This window comes from Convolutriloba macropyga, chromosome 1, assembly GCF_964194025.1.
Source record: "Convolutriloba macropyga chromosome 1, txConMacr16.3, whole genome shotgun sequence".
Taxonomy (NCBI): Eukaryota; Metazoa; Xenacoelomorpha; order Acoela; family Convolutidae; genus Convolutriloba; species Convolutriloba macropyga.
In genome coordinates this window covers 57,219,736-57,241,613 of record NC_134468.1, presented here as the reverse complement: position 1 = coordinate 57,241,613, position 21,878 = coordinate 57,219,736, and the positions used below count along the sequence as shown (strand labels likewise).

Genomic DNA, 21,878 nt, shown 5'->3' with positions numbered 1-21,878 from the left:
GGCTAGGATATTTAAGGTTCCACTGAAATTCTTGAGAAGCCGCAATACAACTATTCAAAAATGCGAGAAATGCTCAGACTAAAGTGCGCACGACTTGACCCCTGATAAATCTCACTCAAGTGTGCTCGAATCCGCCTCTGGTCAGGTCTTTCTGGCCGAAGCAACCTATGATCAGGCCTTCCAGACTGAAATGACCTCTGATCAGACCGTCCAGACCGAATTGGCCTATGATAAGACCTAAATCAGACCATTGCTCAGACTATTTTGCGCTCGAACTGCTGTCCAGACCTTGTAATTTCGGTCTGGAAACACAAAGGTGCGCATTCGAGTGGTTCTGATCATAGCTCAATTTAGGTCTGGTCCCCAACTTGGGTCGGTTGGGTTGAGATTTTTTGTAGTTGTTAAACTGAGGAATGTTTCAGCGACAATAGGTCGTTATAACTATTCAACGATAAAAGAACATAATATATAGTACCGACTTGTTTCTTCATTTTATTGTTGAAAAATGAAGCCAGACGTCTGGGGCAAATTTTTGAAACTAGGCGTAAATTATCGTCACAGCTGGGATCCAAGTCAATTAGAAGATGTCCGTAGGGCTCCTCTGTAGCTGATCATTAAGCAGACAACAAACGATCTCAATCTCCGAGCTGTCGTCCCAAGCAGTCAATTTGGTTTATGTCGCGTGGTCTTTTGCGCAGCAGCATGTGAGTAAGATTCAGGTCGATTGTCTTTGCGTTTGGATTTTTTTGATAGAGATTGTGTTTCAGGAAAAAAAGGTGTTGATTTTTGTGGCGACCGGACACTACGAGGTTCAAAATCTCTAATGAATTGGCGAGGTCGTCAAACACGTCATCAAACATCAGAAGGTGGCGCTTGAGATTCGACATTGCCGCAAGCGTCTTTCAATCCACGCCATAGAGGAAGTTGATCTCATTGTAGTCTAATTTTGAGGCAATATTATCATAGACCGTCTGCCAAAGCTGAAAGATGTAGGTTATGCAATCAAAATTGGGTCAAAACAATTTACGATGGTTCACCAGTAAATCTGCAACAAGTTTTGTTTTTCAGCAACCACTGGGACTAACCGCGGCCATCAGGAAATGCGGATCAGTGCTGAGGATTGTGTTCACGTTATCAAAATTGATCGTTTTGAAAGGCAGTAGCGTGGTGCTGTGGGGTTACTTTGATGTAGGAACAAGGCAACCCAGAAAAGAACCAAGTACTGACCAGATTTGGGGGTTACTGAACTGATAATACGTTTTTGATATACAACCACAAACGATAGCATTAGGCAACAGGAAAGAGTGTAGAAGACATCTGATTAGAGAACGCTCTATATGAGCGCAAAAATCTTCCAAGGTTGGCGCTGATGATTGTGGTTATCAAAAACCATCTGATTGCTGAAATCAATAGCGCAGTCTGGATGGTCTGTCATTATCAGCCAAAGGTTACATGCTGAGGTGGTTTTGTGGGACCCAGCTTTTGATATAGCTTTGGAACTAGCTTTTGATATAGAAAAAAGTGTTCCAAAAGCTTTATGGCCTCACAAAGCAACTCTAGCTCTGAGAGTGTCAAATCACATTCTTTTTTCATAATAACAGTCTTCCCACCACTTTTTTTTAAAACTGTTTCTGGATGATGACTTCAACTTCATCTCCGTTAATTTTAGCATGAAGATAAGCAATCTTTGATACGTGCAGGGTTAGTAAATTGGGGTCAAGGCAACTCATGCTCAGAATGGTAAAGCGTCAAAGACTTTGAATTTTTGGCACTGTTAATTCAGCCAGTATAGGAGACCGCTAATCTGACCGGGAATAAAATGATTATATACGTTAGGTATAACATACACATAGCCAGGCCCGCTGACTTCATAAATCCATATTGCGTGACACCGAAGAATTTTTGACTTTTTAAAATAGTGGTGCAAAAGATCTTCACCTGGATTAATCAGACCATCAAAAGGAACTTTTTTATTAACTTCCCTTAGGCTGCCTTTTGAATCAATTGTTAAACAAACTGCGAGAAAGGCATTCTTTATGTCTGAATTGTTTTTGAACAGAGAACGACAAAAGGAAACATTTTCGAAATTTTTTTTAAAATTCAGATCTGGAAACATTGAAAGAAAAACCAGCTGTTTTACGTGAAAAGTTTACAAATTTTGAATTCGCTTTGAAGTCTTATCAGAGCTCTGTTTGATGTGACAAATACATGTCTGAGCTTTCAATTTTATCGTCTGATCCTTCGTTGTTGCTCAAGTCTTCCCAACATTCCCAGCAACTACAATGCGCTTCTGTGAGTCCATATTCGAATATTAAAAAGACTGAATATTCTGACATGCTCACAATCCGTAATCAGTGGCCAAAATATCAAAAAACGGTTCAAGCAATGATTCAAACGGTGAGTCGCTGCTCTGAAGACTCTCGATTTTCGCCAGAAAGCGGCGTTGATCCTCATTAAGCGTAGTAAGCTGCAAGAGTCGTACGGGCGATGATTTTTCAATTTTCCAGACAAATCCTTCTTTTAGTTTGTTCTATTGTCCACTCCGAGCTCATCTGCTCTTAGGAAGCGTTCAAATTGCTCTCCGCGACGAACAACTTCGACGGCACTAATCCCAAGAAACTGATTTATAAAATTCTGAAAGGGCGACTGGGGAACAAACGTGCGTGTCCGTATTTCATACAACACCTCTCCTTCGTGCAGAACGAAAGCCTTTATTGTTTTCTCCATCTGCTTTGGGTTGTCGCTGCATACCATTATGTGTTGATGATCTGAATTTAAGTCTTCACACCAGCGGAAGCAAATAACAGCGTTCTCTGAGTCACCTTCATGAGAAACAAATGAAAAGTCGAAATCGGTCTGAGCATCAATCCACCAAGTGAGGCCACGAGTTTGATTCTGGATGGAGAGTGTATTTTCACTTGCTTCATGTTTTATCTTCTTGTGAGAGACGGCTATTTCCGACGAAAGTTTTACAGGAACAAGTAATTTCACTGAATATATGATGAGGCGGCAATGTGTTGAAGAATATTTTGAAACACTCATCAGTTCAATTGATTTAGAAGACAATCTTGAAGCAAATGAAACGGAGAGAAAAATTTCGTAAGAATTCCTGATAAGATATACCAACTTTTGTTTACGAATGGAATTTTCTTCTACAGAAAAGAAGACATCTCGGACTTTCAGGATTCGAACCACATTTAGAAGTAGCATACATGTGCAGCATTCAACTGTGTTTAGCAATTCCTGAAAGACCAAAGTGCCTTCGTTTTGAACAAAAATTCAATAAATTTTATAGTTGGATTGATATAAAGAGAAACTATAAATTTTGACTCTAATTGCTTAATTTGTGAACTAATATGGCCTCAAAGGGTACAACTGATGATGGGAAATGAGTTTAAAAAGGCTGGAAACAATTTTTAGAACATGGGTTTTGGCGCAGTGGTTAAACCCAATAAATTTCGAGATGGTGCGGGCGTGGGTTCGAATCCCGCAAGGAGCGGGGTTTTGGGAGAAACGTGTCTAAAAGTGTGCGACAGACCACCCCTTTATCACTACTATCCTCAAAATTTACTGAGCTCCGTGTTGCCTTGCGCGTTCGTTTAATGAAAGTTCAGATGTTTCTCACAATTCTGACTTTTGCTCAATATTTTGAGAGATTGATCAGATCCGTCTAGATAATGATCAGCCATGGTCAAGTTTTATATCGTTCTTATTGTCACTCGTTTTTTCCTCAATTATTTCAATTACTCTTCACTACCTCGTTTTGAGTTGTAAGGATTTGACTATCTACCTATGCAGATAAAAAGCTTTAAACCCAATCTTATCTCCTTCATTTAATCCTTTCAAAGTTTTAGGTAAAATTTATTGAAAATTACTTTATTATGGTTGCACTTCTTTTCACCCTGCAATATTTATTCCAACAAATAACTCCTCATAAATTAACCCACTATCATCTCAACCAGCAAATTAACAATTAGCATTAAAAGCCTCTTTTCTTAAATATAAGCGGATAATTGATGTTCGCTTGCGATAGTTTCAAGTCCCACGGTCTCATTAGGCTTGGGCGAATATTTATAGTAGAATTTTAAAAGTATCAATTATGTAACGCATTATAAGAGGAGTGGAATGATAGCTGATAATAGGGGTAAATTAATAGGAGGTTAAAGAAATAGAGATGAAAAAGCGGGACACTTTTTTCTATATAGCCCTGTTAACTCTTTAGTAATCGTTGTTTCAAACATAAATTTTTACTATAGCTATTACACAGTAATTGATCGAACTTCTTCTGTATATGTCTATTAAATGACCAGACTCCCTGTTTTATTTGTCATATTTATAATTCAAAAAATAGTTCAGTGATCACCCCAAATTTTTGTAAGAGGAAAAAGTTTTTATCATGCATACAGGAACTCTGTCAATAATGAGTCTGTTTTGATTTGAATATTTCCGTGGTGTGATTAATATCCATCATCTTTGAAAATGCAACTAAAACCAGATGAAAATCTAACTATTTTCTACGTACACTGGGGAACTGTCACACAAATTTTAGTTTGGCTTCAACAACGCGTGCACCTGGTAAAAAAATTTTTGAAAACGTTCATTCACTTAGTAGCAAAGAAAATAAAGAAAAATAGCTTTTTTCGTAGGCAAGCTATTCCGGTGTGTTTCGTAGGCAAACTCTTGGTGTTTTAGATACCCCCTCCCCTCCCGTGGCCCGAACCCCCCTGTCCGCGATCGAAGTCGGTCTTGCCACTACCTCTCTTTGGTCTCGACTTCATCTTGTGTAACCGACAGATCTTACAATGAAACCGGCAGAAACGGCGATAATCACGGCTAGTAGAAAAACAACGATTAAACCGACAAAAACGCTTCTTGCTTTGGTTTCGTCGGTTCATCTTAACGCGGACTGCTATCACTATTGGTATCCGCGCCGCTCAGGGCTACTCTTATTATTTTTGAAGTTTTCTTTGATTTATGGCCCTACTTATGCTGAACAATCTTCCTCTAGCACCAGTGAAGTTGCTTCCCTCATTGAGACAGACAGGTGGAAACTCTGCAGTGATCAGAGAGCAGGAATTAAACTCCTAAGTAATCAGACTTCGGGGCGGAATTTGTCTGATGATGAGCTTCTCCGTGTATTAAAAGGGCGCTTAAACCCCTCGCACTCTGAAGCTTTTCCATCTTCCGATCAAAATTGCCCACTCTGAAATGAATAACCAAAAATTAAGGGAACAGGAGAAAGATCAGAACTGATTAGATTAAAAAGTGGCAAAAAAATGGCTGAAATAAGAATTGATTTTATTTCTTATTAAATGAGAAGATGATTCAGTTAAGTGTGACAAAATGTGCGTTTAGTTTTACGGCTGTTTGAGCCGTATATATCAATGCAGATCAGATCAGCTTTAGTATTACGACAGCCAAAATTTATCACCCGGTGTAAATATCCATTTTTTATTTCAATAAATTGGACAAACTGAATTTTTCATAAAAATTTACGAGGAACAAATACAAATTGCAAATAGACTGGTTCGTAGGATTATCGTTTTTTGTATGATTTCTGCACGGAAACCGTACAAATTATTACGATCTTGTGTAATCAGAAAAAAAGTTTTTATGTCGGACAACCAGTGCAAAGGCTCTTTTTTGTAAGTTCAGTTCAAGGCAGCGCTCCAGCCAAGATGAATAAGATCATTTGGTCCGTTTCACGCCATGCATTGAGACCTTTGAGGACATTGAGGCCTGTAATTATCCAGAATATGTCGTACGTCTACAAAAACAAACAACACATACAGACTAAAAGAAAAATTCATTTATATTTTGCGAGAATTTTGTCTCCAAGTCCTTAAAGAACCATAATCTGTACACAAAAAAAAGATATAAATAATTGCGCCTTCTTTGAACACCAATAATGTGGTATGTGACTTTTGAATAATGAAACAATGTGACAAGTAGAAAAAAACAGAACAAAGCGGGCGACGTTAAAAAAAATTCAATTTCACAAAAGAATTAATTTTGAAGGATAAAAATATTCGCTATCAACTGGAATCATAAAGAATGTTCAATTTTTCTCCAGAAAAATCCGTTGATATCTTTCATTATATGACAGATCTCGTTTTGTAGACGTATGACATGCAGAATAAGTCATACGTCTACAAAAAAACGACAAAAAAGAAAAAATCAGGAATTAAACTGAAGTTTTCTTATTAACCATTGTCTAAGGCGTTGTAACAACGAGCAATGCGCTAAAAACATTAGATATGTTCAATTGTGCCGGCCTTTTTCTTACATCAATATTGTCACATACGACAGGCATGTAATGAGTCTAGGTAACAAGTTGACAAAAAAACAGCAAAACTGCAAAGTATAAAACACATCTATACGCTATTTTTAGAAGGCGCAAAAAGAACGACAAATTTAGCTCATTAAAAAATTTCTATGAAACTCTACTGATGACATTGTCGAAGCCGTTAAAAACCCAATCTCCACTAAAAAATAACACAACAATTTGTAATATTACACAAAATATTAACCCAATAATAAACATTTTTCCTTTCTTTTTAAACGCCAAAAACTTGATCTCTGATATGTCAATAATTTTGGAAACAATGAGAAAATTAGTAGCATCAATGGAAAAATTTTACCTAAAGTTAAACTGCATAACCATTAAATTTTAATCCACTATAAAGACGATGCGACGTTTCTTTAATGACCCTGAGGTACAAATTGACCAAACAAGTCAGAGAGCTCGAAAATCATTTGTTCAATTTGATAGCACGTATTTTTAAAGGTCACAACGACCATAGGCTTTTGACCTAATAAACCATATTTTTACTTCAAAAACCACTAGAACACCAGTTTTAACTGTAAGTGTTAAGCCTTGAATTTAATTATTCTGTTTTGTAATTAACCTAACAAGCGCAAAGAATGCAAAAGGATTTTTAAAGAGGACAGCGACTGATTCCAATTTCAATTATTCTTGGACTGTAAACAATAAAGGTTAGATCAGAACCAGCCGTGCTCTTGCTATTTGACCATTAGGAACACGTAACTACCCCGAAATGTTTGGATATGGATAATTAGACAAAAAAGTAAATATATCAAGAATAAATTATGCATTTTGGACAACTATCAAAAAAAAATTGGAGAGGAAACCAGCAGAAATTTGATCAAGACTGCCACTGGAAACGCAAGTAAAATTTGACCTCTTCAGAGTTTAGAAAAATGTTTTCCACAATTTTTATGGGCGTCATATGGGCAAGCTCAAACAGAGCCGACTATAGAAGCGTAATTAATGCCAATTTTAATGAAAGAAGACAGTATTTAAAAAAAAAATAGCAAAACGTTTAGCCATAAGATTAGATCAAACGGTTCGTCAACAAAATTCTGCCCTTAGAGGTTAAAACAACAGCACTATCGCCAAAAGTTTTAACACATTTTCAGCAAATATCCACAACAATTTAAACCTCGATAACTACTTAAAAAAGAGAAAAATAGAAAAAAATCTCTTCAATTATATATTATACGCTGTACGGGCTTTCTAGTGATACCACATACAATCCTTTGCGATTTATATTGAATGGCTCAAATTCACTGAACAATAAAAACCGTTTGATTTTATAGTTCCTTCACCAATAAAATGGGTTGGAACAAATATCCGATACTATGACGCGACTATCTTATTCTGCTGATTACCTATAATAACGATGTCTGTTCGTATGCTGGATTGTTGAAATATAATTCTATTAACTTGGGCATCCATCCATCCCAATTAAGACTTATTCATGTTTTGCTGGGTTCCTATTTTGCAATTTTTCGCTATGACATTTCGCTCGAGAAATCGACTAAGTAGCAATTTTTGCAATGTAAGGTAGCGAAAAAAAACAGCTGACTAAAAAGTTCAAAATCAAAATTTGAATTGCTTAACTCTGTGAACCGAATTTATTGCAGGAATTTGGAAGACACTTTGTCGAGAAAAAAAAACTACTGAAAAAGTTTTTTACCCAGTTCAATTTTTACCGAGTTCAACCCAGTAAAATTTTTACCCAGTTCAATTTTACCCAAGGCCATTTTATTCAACGCCAGTTTAACCAACCTGCTCTTTTACCCCGTACCTTTTTCCCAATATCAATTTACTCAACTGCTCTCCCAGGCCTAGACCTCGACTTATGAAAAGACTTTAAAAGTCTAGTAGGGGGGGGGGGGGGCCAATATTGACTATAACTACACGGTCGAGGTTCCTAGTAAAAATCGAGCTAATATCTTTTCATGGGTCGAGCTAAAGTCTTTTCATAACGAAGAAAGTCCAGCTAAGGTCTTTTCATGGGTCCAGCATTAATCTTTTAATAACCAGCAAAGTCGAGTTAAGGTCTTTTCATGGGTCCACCATTAGTCTTTTCATAAGTCTGTTTTTTTTCAATATTCAAATTTTTTATTTTTTTCCTGCTTCTGTACATACAGAAGCAGAACCGGAGCAAGACTAAATAGTTTTGCACCAGAGCAGTCCAACTTAATAATCAGTTGGAAATCTGCCAAAAGCCTTAAGAATTTTGTCAATTCTTAAGTTAAAGAGTTTTTTCAGATCGAGTATATTACCTCATTGCTTGATTCAATGAAACCAGCTAGCTTAAGAATATTGGTCCTAGTCCCATTAGCCATGAAAAAATTTCGGCGCTATTCAGTTTGTTTTCCTTACCAAAATTATTAGCTATTTTTTTTAAAAAAATAATGCAGGTTTTTGAGGTATTTATGGTTCTTTTGAATCGTAAAAGGTGCATGATCACATATGCTGACTACGTTATATGCAATATTGCACGCAAAACGTTAATGGCAGAAAAACAGACTTATGAAAAGACTAATGATGGACCCATGAAAAGACTAATGATGGACCCATGAAAAGACTTTAACTCGACTTTGTTTGCAAACATTGTGTCGAGCTTAAGTCCAGCACAAACTTTGGGTCAAGCCAAAGTCTTTTGTAAAATTTAGGGTCCAGCTAAAGTCTTTTGCAAAAAATCTGAGTCGAGCTAAAGTCCAGAATGCCTTAAAGTCCAGCTAAAGTCTTTTCATAGCTCAAATGAGTCCAGTATGGTCTTTTCATAGCACATTTTTGTCGAGCATTGTCTTTTCATGAGTCGAGGTCTAGACCTGGGCTGTGACCTATTGTGTTCACATATCAGACGTTCGGGCGTTCGGTTGTGACAGTTTTGTATCAAGAAGTCCCACGAGCCCTTTAAATATTTAGCCACTAATGATACCATATTAGTTTGTGATAGTTTCATATCAAGTCCCGAGGGCATTTAATTGTATAATCGGCTAAATAGTCGTTCTGGTAATTTAAATAATAGGGTAAATTAAAATTGATATTGTGTAAACTGACATTGGGTAGAGAAAACGACAGGCAAAAATTGACCGAACGAAAAATCCAATTGAGTACATAGTTCCTCCCCCAATAAACTGGGTTGGAACAATTATCCGATACTATGACGCGACTATCGTCTTTTGCTGCATGCCTATAATAACGATTTTTGTTGTTACATGTGCATCCAGCGCGATCAGCAGTTTTTCATGTTGTGCTGGATGCCTATTTTGGCATTTTTGCCACGCCCATAAAATCAACCAGGTAGCAATTTTGCAATGTATGAAAGAGAAAAAATTATAGCTAGCTATAAAGTTCAGAATCACAACTGCATTGCTTAGCTCTCCATGAACCAAATTTGTTGAAGGAGTTTCGTTTTAAAAAAATCATTAAACAGGAAAAAAAATAGGCTCAACTGCTCAGCAAACTAGCGATAGCTGAATTTTCCGATGCTTCTTGAAATTTCTCGACAAATTTTTGTGTTTTCATCTTGATATGTCTTGCGTGTCATGGTTAATCTTTCTTGATTATCTTGCTAAGACCTTGTTTCTTGATGCCCATGCAAAGATCTTTCAACTTCGTACACATCTTGACAATTTCTTGACGTCAGGATGTCAAGATCTTTGGTAGAGATGTACTATGTTTTATTATGTTTCTTATCATGGTGCATCAAGTTTGCGTTCACCAGGATCAGAAATTGAGTCCTCTGAAGAAATGTCAATTTTATTGAGAAGATATCATATAAAGCTATTTTGCTTCTTTCCGAACAGTTGAAAACATTGAGTTGGACAAGTTCAATACAAAAGTGATTTCAAATTCGGGAAACTTGAACATCGATTAGGAGAAATGAATTAGTACACAAAATAAATTGAAAAACAAATACATTCGACACCCTAAAACTATTCTTCTAACGGATGGGCGGAGATAGCATCCAGGCTTTGGAAAGTTTCAGGCAAACACAACAAGAAGAACAGTCTAGCATCTAAAGAGGGCAAAGTGTTAGAATCTATAAGATGAGTATTGGTCTTGTGTTTTGTCATCTCCGTACAAATAGTTGAAGTCCCACAAGTGTGCGAAATTGGCTCCAAGCGCAATCAGCGACAGTGTCTAAACAATAAGAACGAGTAAACTTCAGTAAATAATCCAGTCAACTGCTTTCAAATAAGTTGTTCTACGCTCTATATACTTTTTATAGTATTCTTACACAAGTTGTCATTAGAAAATTACAATGGTACCAGTAATATGATTAAGTTATATAGGAAATAGTTTAGAATACATATTTTTTTCGGGTTTAGGAATTTTTGTGTGACTCACTTTCAAAATATAATGCATCATAAAATTTTCCTCAAGTTTTGTGTTGTTTCACTGCATCCCGGCTTATCACTTCTCAGTAATCATAATTATATATTTATATATATACATATATATTTGTACATCTACAGCAAAATCGGGTATTGTACAAAATGACGCTACAGAAATCTGAGATTTTAAAGCTTGCACGTGCGTTTCAAGTGGCAATAAATGCAGATCAGGTGTTGACCCGTCTTATTACCTACCATACATATGATCATTAATGGTTGCAACTACTTTGGTCTAAACTTTCCTGCGTTTTCTTGACACGTTACCCAAGATACCATTAATAGTCTTTTATATGGTGTTCGTTTCTGTATGTCAATTGATGTCACATGTATGTCAAAAACCCATACATGTCTTTTGTACGGTACAAAAGACAGGTATATGGCATGAAAGATTACTTAAAGTTGTAAAAATTTATTGAGGTGTCATTTGCCAGATTGCCGTCAAAATTATCGTCGAGTCCCTACTACATATTCAGTTATCTTCAGATTTCTGTGACATAAAAAGAAACAAACATTAATTGACTATGAATATCGCATACATAGTTGCTTAACTGAAAACATAAACAGAATGGACAAACTGAACGATAAAAAGTTTACACTAAATTGGCTTTCATTAAATTTTGACTTGATTTTTGTAATTTTTCAGGTAAAGTTTAGGTAAATTAAAGGCAGAACTACCTGAGTAATTCAGGTTATTAACTTATTTTTGAGGTAGATTTACTCAATGTTTTCAGTGTGTCTATCAGCAGTTGAGTAACCCAGCTTACTCAGATCATATTTAACGTTTATTTGCACCAAAAAAAACTACAGGAATACTTCACTCGGAATTCGAAATTAGTTTCGTTCCTTTTCTGCTCCGACCTACTTTAGTGGGGGAGGAACTATAAACTCAACTGGGCTTTTTTGCTCAGTCTGTTTTCGCCAATCGATATATTCATCGTACAGGGTTTTGACTGGTATCATTAGAAAGATTGTCGAGAGTTGAATTTCAATTTGAATTTTTTTTTTGTTTTTTGCTTTTTCCGAGGAGTCACGGGGGTTTATAGTTTTTGGGAAAGTTAGCCTATCTTCCGTTGTTTTGATCACATTTTTCTGTAAATTTTGCTTAAATTTCGATCAATTTTGGATAAAAAATGACAAAATTGTTAACGATAGTCTCATTGCTATTGCATTTAAAGATAAAAGGGAGCTGGCGATGTGTTTCTACCAATTGTTTTGGCTAAATATTTGAAAAATCATTTTTTGTCATAAGTATTGGCATCAAAATATGGCTATTTGGCCTATTTTGTCCAGTTTCACCGATAAAGTCGACGTAAAACACTGCTAACACAATCTTCGTTTACTCATATATGAGCTTATTGTACCACTGCTTAATAGAAACTTTTTCTGGAACATTGTTGCGGTCTTTCGCTAATTTACCTTAAACAGATTTTATTTAGAAAATGCATAATTAATTTTTGATATATTATGATTTCGTTTACAAAAAAATTCTCTTCAACGTTTTAAAACAATTGGGTTTTTCCAATTTTTGGAAAGGTCAGTTTTGGTCTCATCGTTTTTGCGATGGAAAAAGGATTTTATTTTGGGTCTGTCCTTTTTAATGTATAATTGCATTTTTGCATGCCTATTAGATGCAACTCTAATTTCATTTAAAAGTTCCCTTGAAAACGGGTTCTATTTACTTTCAAATAAGGTTTAAATGAAATAATAATGTGTTTTTGTGTAACTGTTTCCGACAAGTTTTTGATTCTCTAGTTTGGCCAGAATTTGATGTTCCATTGTAGTCTTTTTATTGAGTTGTATTAATCAAATCCCTATTTTGGTGTCGATGGAATTACTGAAGCAACTATCCAATGCTTTCAGTTGATATATAATGGATTTTAGGCATTGAAAGAAGGCAATTGATCGTTTTTGATATTTAAGTGAACGGATTTTTACTTCATAGGGTTCGGCACCGTTTTTTTGCAAAATTGAAATGACTTTATCATTATTGCTTGTAAATTTTTTATTTGAAGTCGTATGACTTTTAATGACTTTTAATGAATTTTAATAAATTTTTTCAAAAAAACGTGTTTTCTCAGTTTGCCCTTCTTGTTCTCTATCTACTAGTTCTTCATCATTCTTAATAAAAACAGTCACTTTATTTTTTGGTAAAATGCAAGTCATCGTTTAGTTTCTATGTGATGCTATTTCGACCTTTTCACCAATTGTTTTAAAAAAAGACAATGAATTTTAATTGCAGGTAATTTGTGTTGTTTTTGAATGATTTTGTTGTTTTTCTTGTCTCTTACTCTCCTCAATGTCACGTATCATAGGCCCTATGGTGTGTTTTTGTTTAATTTGTTTATTGGTCTGTGATTTATAAAAACCAAGCAATTTTTTGAAATTTTTCTATCTCTTCCTCATTTGGTCCACAGTTGAGTCAAAAACGTGTTTGAGTAGGGTCGAAACATTAAGTGTGAACGCACAATTTTGAGCTTCCGTGTTTCATGACGAATTGAGCTCCGAAAAGCCTTTTTGTTTATATTTTGTAAACAAAATCAAATATCTCAGAGTGTCTAGTTCAACAACCATAGTTTAAACCTAATGTCAAATTTGCAATTATTATAAAGAAATTTGCAATTTTTGTAAAATAATGAATTAGTTTTACAAATATTTGCAAACAGGTCTGAAATCTTTTTGTCGCTAATCGTTAGTGGTTGGCCTTGTAGGGTGATTTGACGACATATCGTTTACGAGGTGTACTTTAGACATTTTTCAATTGAATTAAACAATCTCAGCGAAATGGCTAGGAAAATAAGACACAGTGCTAAATTAAGCAGATCTCGACCGGAACGAACTCGGCCGACCGTTTGCAAATTTTTGCAACTTGACATTATTTTGCAAAACTTTGCAAATTTGACCTTGCGAAAAGATCATTTGCAAATTTTTACAAATGTGGCTTTATCGAGCAAAAAATTGCAAATGTTTCCAAATTTGGCATTAGTTTTGAACTAGGGAAGTGCGTGAGGGCAAGGGGGCGCTTTAAGATGACGTCACTTACTGTTCCTATGAAGAGACAGAAGCTACCAAGAACCATGTAGTCCAATCCTTCAAACAAATCCAACACCTGAAATCCATAGATAACAATAGATAACAAATTAATGAAGCAAATTTTGAATAAGTAAAAAAGAAGAACCTTGATATGAGTAAAGTACTCGAGAATTGATAAATTTCAAGATATTGTAATAAAAATTCGAGGGAAAAAAACAATTCATAAAGATTGAGTTTTGAAGTAAATTCTAACATAACTCTATTTTCTGAAAAAATTTGTTGAAATTATTCCAGTTTAGGTTATCCAATATAGATCATCATTTCAATGTAGATCATCATTTCAATCTAGGTCATCAGTTGCAGGGCATGTTTGTCAGTAGCAAAAATATAGAAAATTTACGCGTGTTAGTTAGCAAATGAAACGAAACAAGCAAAAGGAGAATCTGAAAAGTGCATTTGCAAATATTCCATCTCATCACATTGAAAATTTAAGACTGGTCTTGTATGTCGAAAAATTTAATATTCCACTTCCTGCAAAGTCCCAATTTGCAATTTTTCAAAAGAAAAACATCGTTGCCATTCCTGCAAGTTTTTCTGAACTTCTGAATTCACGCTTTTTCATCAAACTCAACAACATTTTTGAAAAAAAAATTACATTAAAAAATTATTGTTTTGGTCATTGTATGCCTTGACGTGATTAAAAAATTGTTCGCACAGAACAAAGGCGGGATAAGTTGAGTATTTTTGCTGAAAGCTGTTGCAAAAGGGGATTATACTGTATTTTATATCTTTTTTTTTGTGTTCAAGGATTCGTAAAAGGTCTTTGGTGGCAAATTAGGAAAACTGAGGAAAACTTTTCCAGAGTGTTCTAATTTTTGAAATTTGGTTGATTACAAAATCCAAAGAAAAAACTCTTCAGCCTTGCTTTAGATGTAATTCCTAATACCCATAAAACTGTGAGAAAAAAGACAAACAAAACCATGAAAATCATTTCAAATAATTTCTTCGGAATAGGAAGATAAACCGGGTTTGAGGAACTATGATTTTTTTGAACCCATCATTTAATAAAAACTGCAAAAACGCTTAAAATGGCACTTTTTTAAAAGAAAAACATCGTTGCGAATCCTGCAAGTTTTTCTGAACTTCTGGATTCACGCTTTTTTCAGCAAACTCAACAACATTTTTGAAAAAAAATTACATTAAAAAATTATTGTTTTGGTCATTGTATGCCTTGACGTGTATTAAAAAATAGTTCGCAGAGAACAAAGGCGGGATAACTTGAGTATTTTCGCTGAAAGCTGTAGCAAAAGGGGATTCTACTGTATTTTATATCTTTTTTTTGTATTCAAGGATTCGTAAAAGTTCTTTGGTGGCAGATTAGGAAAACTGAGGAAAACTTTTCCGGAGTGTTCTAATTTTTGAAATTTGGTTGATGACAAAATCCAAAGAAAAACTCTTCAGCCTTGCTTTAAATGTAATTCCTAATACCCATAAATCTGTGAAAAAAAACAAAACCATGAAAATCATTTCAAATAATTTCTTCGGAAGAGAAAGATAAACCGGGTTTGAGGAACTGATTTATTTTGAACCCATCATTTATTAAAAACTGCAAAAACGCTTAAAATGGCACTTTTTTAAAAGAAAAACATCGTTGCGAATCCTGCAAGTTTTTCTGAACTTCTGGATTCACGCTTTTTTCAGCAAACTCAACAACATTTTTGAAAAAAAAATTACATTAAAAAATTATTGTTTTGGTCATTGTATGCCTTGACGTGTATTAAAAAATAGTTCGCAGAGAACAAAGGCGGGATAACTTGAGTATTTTCGCTGAAAGCTGTAGCAAAAGGGGATTCTACTGTATTTTATATCTTTTTTTTGTTTTCAAGGATTCGTAAAAGTTCTTTGGTGGCAGATTAGGAAAACTGAGGAAAACTTTTCCGGAGTGTTCTAATTTTTGAAATTTGGTTGATGACAAAATCCAAAGAAAAACTCTTCAGCCTTGCTTTAAATGTAATTCCTAATACCCATAAATCTGTGAAAAAAAAACAAAACCATGAAAATCATTTCAAATAATTTCTTCGGAAGAGAAAGATAAACCGGGTTTGAGGAACTATGATTTATTTTGAACCCATCATTTAATAAAAACTGCAAAAACGCTTAAAGTGGCACTTTTTTAAAAGAAAAACATCGTTGCGAATCCTGCAAGTTTATCTGAACTTCTGGATTCACGCTTTTTTCTTCAAACTCAACATTTTTGAAAAAAAATTACATTAAAAAATTATTGTTTTGGTCATTGTATGCCTTGACGTGGAATAAAAACTCCAAAGAAAAACTCTTCAGCCTTGCTTTAAATGTAATTCCTAATACCCATAAATCTGTGAAAAAAAAAACAAAACCATGAAAATCATTTCAAATAATTTCTTCGGAAGAGAAAGATAAACCGGGTTTGAGGAACTATGATTTATTTTGAACCCATCATTTAATAGAAAAACTGCAAAAACGCTTAAAATGGCACTTTTTTAAAAGAAAAACATCGTTGCGAATCCTGCAAGTTTTTCTGAACTTCTGGATTCACGCTTTTTTCAGCAAACTCAACATTTTTGAAAAAAAATTACATTAAAAAATTATTGTTTTGGTCATTGTATGCCTTGACGTGGAATAAAAAATCCAAAGAAAAACCCTTCAGCCTTGCTTTAAATGTAATTCCTAATACCCATAAATCTGTGAAAAAAAAAACAAAACCATGAAAATCATTTCAAATAATTTCTTCGGAAGAGAAAGATAAACCGGGTTTGAGGAACTATGATTTATTTTGAACCCATCATTTAATAGAAAAACTGCAAAAACGCTTAAAATGGCACTTTTTTAAAAGAAAAACATCGTTGCGAATCCTGCAAGTTTTTCTGAACTTCTGGATTCACGCTTTTTTCAGCAAACTCAACATTTTTGAAAAAAAATTACATTAAAAAATTATTGTTTTGGTCATTGTATGCCTTGACGTGGAATAAAAAATCCAAAGAAAAACTCTTCAGCCTTGCTTTAAATGTAATTCCTAATACCCATAAATCAGTGAAAAAAAAACGAAACCATGAAAATCATTTCAAATAATTTCTTCGGAAGAGAAAGATAAACCGGGTTTGAGGAACTATGATTTATTTTGAACCCATCATTTAATAAAAACTGCAAAAACGCTTAAAATGGCACTTTTTTAAAAGAAAAACATCGTTGCGAATCCTGCAAGTTTATCTGAACTTCTGGATTCACGCTTTTTTCTTCAAACTCAACAACATTTTTGAAAAAAAATTACATTAAAAAATTATTGTTTTGGTCATTGTATGCCTTGACGTGGAATAAAAAATCCAAAGAAAAGCTCTTCAGCCTTGCTTTAAATGTAATTCCTAATACCCATAAATCTGTGAAAAAAAAACAAAACCATGAAAATCATTTCAAATAATTTCTTCGGAAGAGAAAGATAAACCGGGTTTGAGGAACTATGATTTATTTTGAACCCATCATTTAATAGAAAAACTGCAAAAACGCTTAAAATGGCACTTTTTTAAAAGAAAAACATCGTTGCGAATCCTGCAAGTTTTTCTGAACTTCTGGATTCACGCTTTTTTCAGCAAACTCAACATTTTTGAAAAAAAATTACATTAAAAAATTATTGTTTTGGTCATTGTATGCCTTGACGTGGAATAAAAAATCCAAAAAAAAACTCTTCAGCCTTGCTTTAAATGTAATTCCTAATACCCATAAATCTGTGAAAAAAAACAAAACCATGAAAATGATTTCAAATAATTTCTTCGGAAGAGAAAGATAAACCGGGTTTGAGAAACTATGATTTATTTTGAACCCATCATTTAATAAAAACTGCAAAAACGCTTAAAATGGCACTTTTTTAAAAGAAAAACATCGTTGCGAATCCTGCAAGTTTTTCTGAACTTCTGGATTCACGCTTTTTTCAGCAAACTCAACAACATTTTTGAAAAATAATTACATTAAAAAATTATTGTTTTGGTCATTGTATGCCTTGACGTGGATTAAAAAATAGTTCGCAGAGAACAAAGGCGGGATAACTTGAGTATTTTTGCTGAAAGCTGTAGCAAAAGGGGATTCTACTGTATTTTATCTCTTTTTTTTATTCAAGGATTCGTAAAATTTATTTGGTGGCAAATTAGGAAAACTGAGGAAAACTTTTCCAGAGTGTTCTAATTTTTGAAATTTGGTTGATTACAAAATCAAAAGAAAAAGTCCTCAGCCTTGCTTTAGAAGTAATTCCTAATACCCATAAAACTGTGAGAAAAAAGACAAACAAAACCATGAAAATCATTTCAAATAATTTCTTCGGAAGAGAAAGATAAACCGGGTTTGAGGAACTATGATTTATTTTGAACCCATCATTTAATAAAAACTGCAAAAACGCTTAAAATGGCACTTTTTTAAAAGAAAAACATCGTTGCGAATCCTGCAAGTTTATCTGAACTTCTGGATTCACGCTTTTTTCTTCAAACTCAACAACATTTTTGAAAAAAAATTACATTAAAAAATTATTGTTTTGGTCATTGTATGCCTTGACGTGGAATAAAAAATCCAAAGAAAAACTCTTCAGCCTTGCTTTAAATGTAATTCCTAATACCCATAAATCTGTGAAAAAAAAACAAAACCATGAAAATCATTTCAAATAATTTCTTCGGAAGAGAAAGATAAACCGGGTTTGAGGAACTATGATTTATTTTGAACCCATCATTTAATAAAAACTGCAAAAACGCTTAAAATGGCACTTTTTTAAAAGAAAAACATCGTTGCAAATCCTGCAAGTTTTTCTGAACTTCTGGATTCACGCTTTTTTCAGCAAACTCAACAACATTTTTGAAAAAAAATTACAATAAAAAATTATTGTTTTGGTCATTGTATGCCTTGACGTGGAATAAAAAATCCAAAGAAAAACTCTTCAGCCTTGCTTTAAATGTAATTCCTAATACCCATAAATCTGTGAAAAAAAACAAAACCATGAAAATCATTTCAAATAATTTCTTCGGAAGAGAAAGATAAACCGGGTTTGAGGAACTGATTTATTTTGAACCCATCATTTAATAAAAACTGCAAAAACGCTTAAAATGGCACTTTTTTAAAAGAAAAACATCGTTGCGAATCCTGCAAGTTTTTCTGAACTTCTGGATTCACGCTTTTTTCAGCAAACTCAACAACATTTTTGAAAAATAATTACATTAAAAAATTATTGTTTTGGTCATTGTATGCCTTGACGTGGATTAAAAAATGGTTCGCAGAGAACAAAGGCGGGATAACTTGAGTATTTTTGCTGAAAGCTGTAGCAAAAGGGGATTCTACTGTATTTTATATCTTTTTTTCGTATTCAAGGATTCGTAAAATTTCTTTGGTGGCAAATTAGGAAAACTGAGAAAAACTTTTCCAGAGTGTTCTAATTTTTGAAATTTGGTTGATTACAAAATCCAAAGAAAAACTCCTCAGCCTTGCTTTAGATGTAATTCCTAATACCCATAAAACTGTGAGAAAAAAGACAAACAAAACCATAAAAATCATTTCAAATAATTTCTTCTGAATAGAAAGATAAACCGGGTTTGAGGAACTATGATTTTTTTGAACCCATCATTTAAAAAAAACTGCAAAAACGCTTAAGATGGCACTTTTTTAAAAGAAAAACATCGTTGCGAATCCTGCAAATTTTTCTGAACTTCTGGATTCACGCTTTTTTCAGCAAACTCAACAACATTTTTGAAAAGAAAATTATATCAAAAAATTATTGTTTTGGTCATTGTATGCCTTGACGTGGAATAAAAAATTGCTCGCACAGAACAAAGGCGGGATAAGTTTAGTATTTTTGCTGAAAGCTGTAGCAATAGGGGGATTCTACTGTATTTTATATCTTTTTTTGTATTCAAGGATTCGTAAAATGTCTTTGGTGGCAAATTAGGAAAACTGAGGAAAAATTTTCCAGAGTGTTCTAATTTTTGAAATTTTGTTGATTACAAAATCCAAAGAAAAACTCTTCAGCCTTGCTTTAAATGTAATTCCTGACACCCACAAAACTGTGAGAGAAAAAAACAAACAAAACCATGAAAATCATTTCAAATAATTTCTTTGGAATAGAAAGATAAATCGGGTTTGAGGAATTATGATTCGTTTTGAACCCATCATTTAATAAAAACTGCAAAAAAAGCTTAAAATGGCACTTTCTAAGAGAATAGCAGGTAAACTGCTATAACGGATTAAGGTTAAGCGTGAACTCATATTCAAAATACTTTTTGTTTGAAATACTGGAGCAGAGAAATAAAAAAAAATGCCTGGTTCTAACCAATTTTTTTGCCTTATCATTAGACTTAGCTTCATTTTTTCAACACGTATAAGTTAATTTATTTTCAAATTTTTGGAGTTGATATTAAAAAACAAAAGAAGTTAAACTATTTTAACTATTTTGAGTTTTTTTGACTGGACATTTACTTTATAACAGAGGTATAAAACTTCTACGTTGCGTGTTATCTTGAGTTTTATCTTGAGTATTGATAAAATTTATCAAACATTGATATTGAATACATTTTTTCATGAAAACTGAGAACATGCAACACAACAAACTCAGATTAAAAAGAGCATAATTTGTTTTTTTTTTTCAAAAAAACCTTTTTTTAACTGGCTGAGATATAAAACTGCAGTCTAGAAATGTTTATATAGTCGTAATAAAAAAAGCACTAGTTTTCGAATGACAAAAACTAGATCAGTGCGTATCAAAGAAGTTTTTCAGTAAGACCTTTAATTGAGTGAGTGAGGAACAGAAGATGACTTAAAGTATTTTTGAAATGAGTTTTAAGTCACAAAAAACGGCGGTACTTGACAGTGACTCAAATTATAAACTTCTGATAACGATCAGGCACCAAACAGTTACTAAAAATGAATTCCAACCAAACGCTTGCAAAATTGTTGGATTAAAAGTAACATGTGATTTAAGAACCCCGTGGAGAAGTTGCAAAAAAAATAAGTTAACAATCCTCAAAAAACAAATCTAAGAAAAGATAATTTACAATTGTATGCCATTCTTCTGTTGAACCTAAAAACTGTAGAAAACAAATACTATTTGATAAACTGACCAATTTCTAAAATTCGCTCTGAAGCCTTTCCTCCTTTCCTATTCCAGTTTTTGTCATATGTGATTGTCTATTCAGTTTGCTTGAATACAGCTGACCCATTTTAGGCTTGTATTTTAAATACAAATTGATTTTTTTATTACAATTCCTGAGTAGATTTAAGCACGGCTGCATTTTTAAAACATGAAAAGTGAAAGAGTAAAAAGAAGCTTGTGAAGTTTTGAAACCTCGTTTTTTCTTCATTGAAAAAATAACAGCAGTTAGAAATTAATAATAATCTTCTAATCTATCGTAGAATGTTTTCATTTCATAATATTCTGTATCCGATTTCACACTATTAGCATACCTATAACAAGAAAAGGCGATAAAAACCAAAAATTGTTCAAAAATTCATTAAGAAGATTTAACTTTAGAATTAGCCTTGAAATTAACCTTTGCTAGAAATATGAAGAGTTCGTCATGTCTCAATAGCGCTCAATTAAGTTTTAAGGGCTTTTTAATTATGCAAGTTCCGCATCTTGAAGCAAACGATATGCATCGGTCACTGATGGACGTAGCTTACGAAAGAACAAGGGCGTTTTGCTATAAAATCAACACCCCAGCTCCCAATGAACTTGGAGGGTGGGAACTATAGAACGCAACTAGAAAGTAAAAGAATGGAAACATATTTATTATGAAAAATGACCTTTTTTGGTCAATTATGCTGTTTATATTCTCAGCGGGATTGCATCTTAGAGGTAGAAGTGGCATTTTTCGCCTCTTTCATGGTTTTATTAATATTCATACAATTTTTCTCGTATTAAAAAATTTAACGTGCGCTTTTTCATCCAAGGTATTTTCAGTTGAAAAATCTTGGTAAGAGGTGAAAAAACGTAGGAAACATGCATATTCGGCAAGACAGTAGATTTTTCGAACAAGTTTTGTGAAACTATCACAAAGTCAATGCTTTTAAATCAGGCTCGAAGCATAAATGTAAAGTTACTTTAAAAAAAGTAACAAAATGATAAATTTAAG

At 33.7% G+C, this 21,878-nt stretch overlaps 2 protein-coding genes across 2 annotated transcripts in view; both read right to left on the bottom strand.

The window, feature by feature from the left end:
* The window catches only part of LOC142340744 (small COPII coat GTPase SAR1-like), a 356,486-nt gene that overhangs the window by 306,531 nt on the left and 28,077 nt on the right, over positions 1-21,878 (bottom strand). The gene's annotated exons all lie outside the window — the stretch shown is intronic.
* The window catches only part of LOC142340735 (uncharacterized), a 52,517-nt gene continuing 40,773 nt past the window's right edge, over positions 10,135-21,878 (bottom strand). Inside the window, exons 10-11 of the mRNA XM_075391437.1 lie at positions 13,757-13,822; positions 10,135-10,462 (exon numbers count right to left, since the gene is read on the bottom strand). Coding sequence (XP_075247552.1) covers positions 10,355-10,462; positions 13,757-13,822 — 174 coding nt within the window. The 3' untranslated portion in view covers positions 10,135-10,354. The remainder of the gene's footprint in view (positions 10,463-13,756; positions 13,823-21,878) is intronic.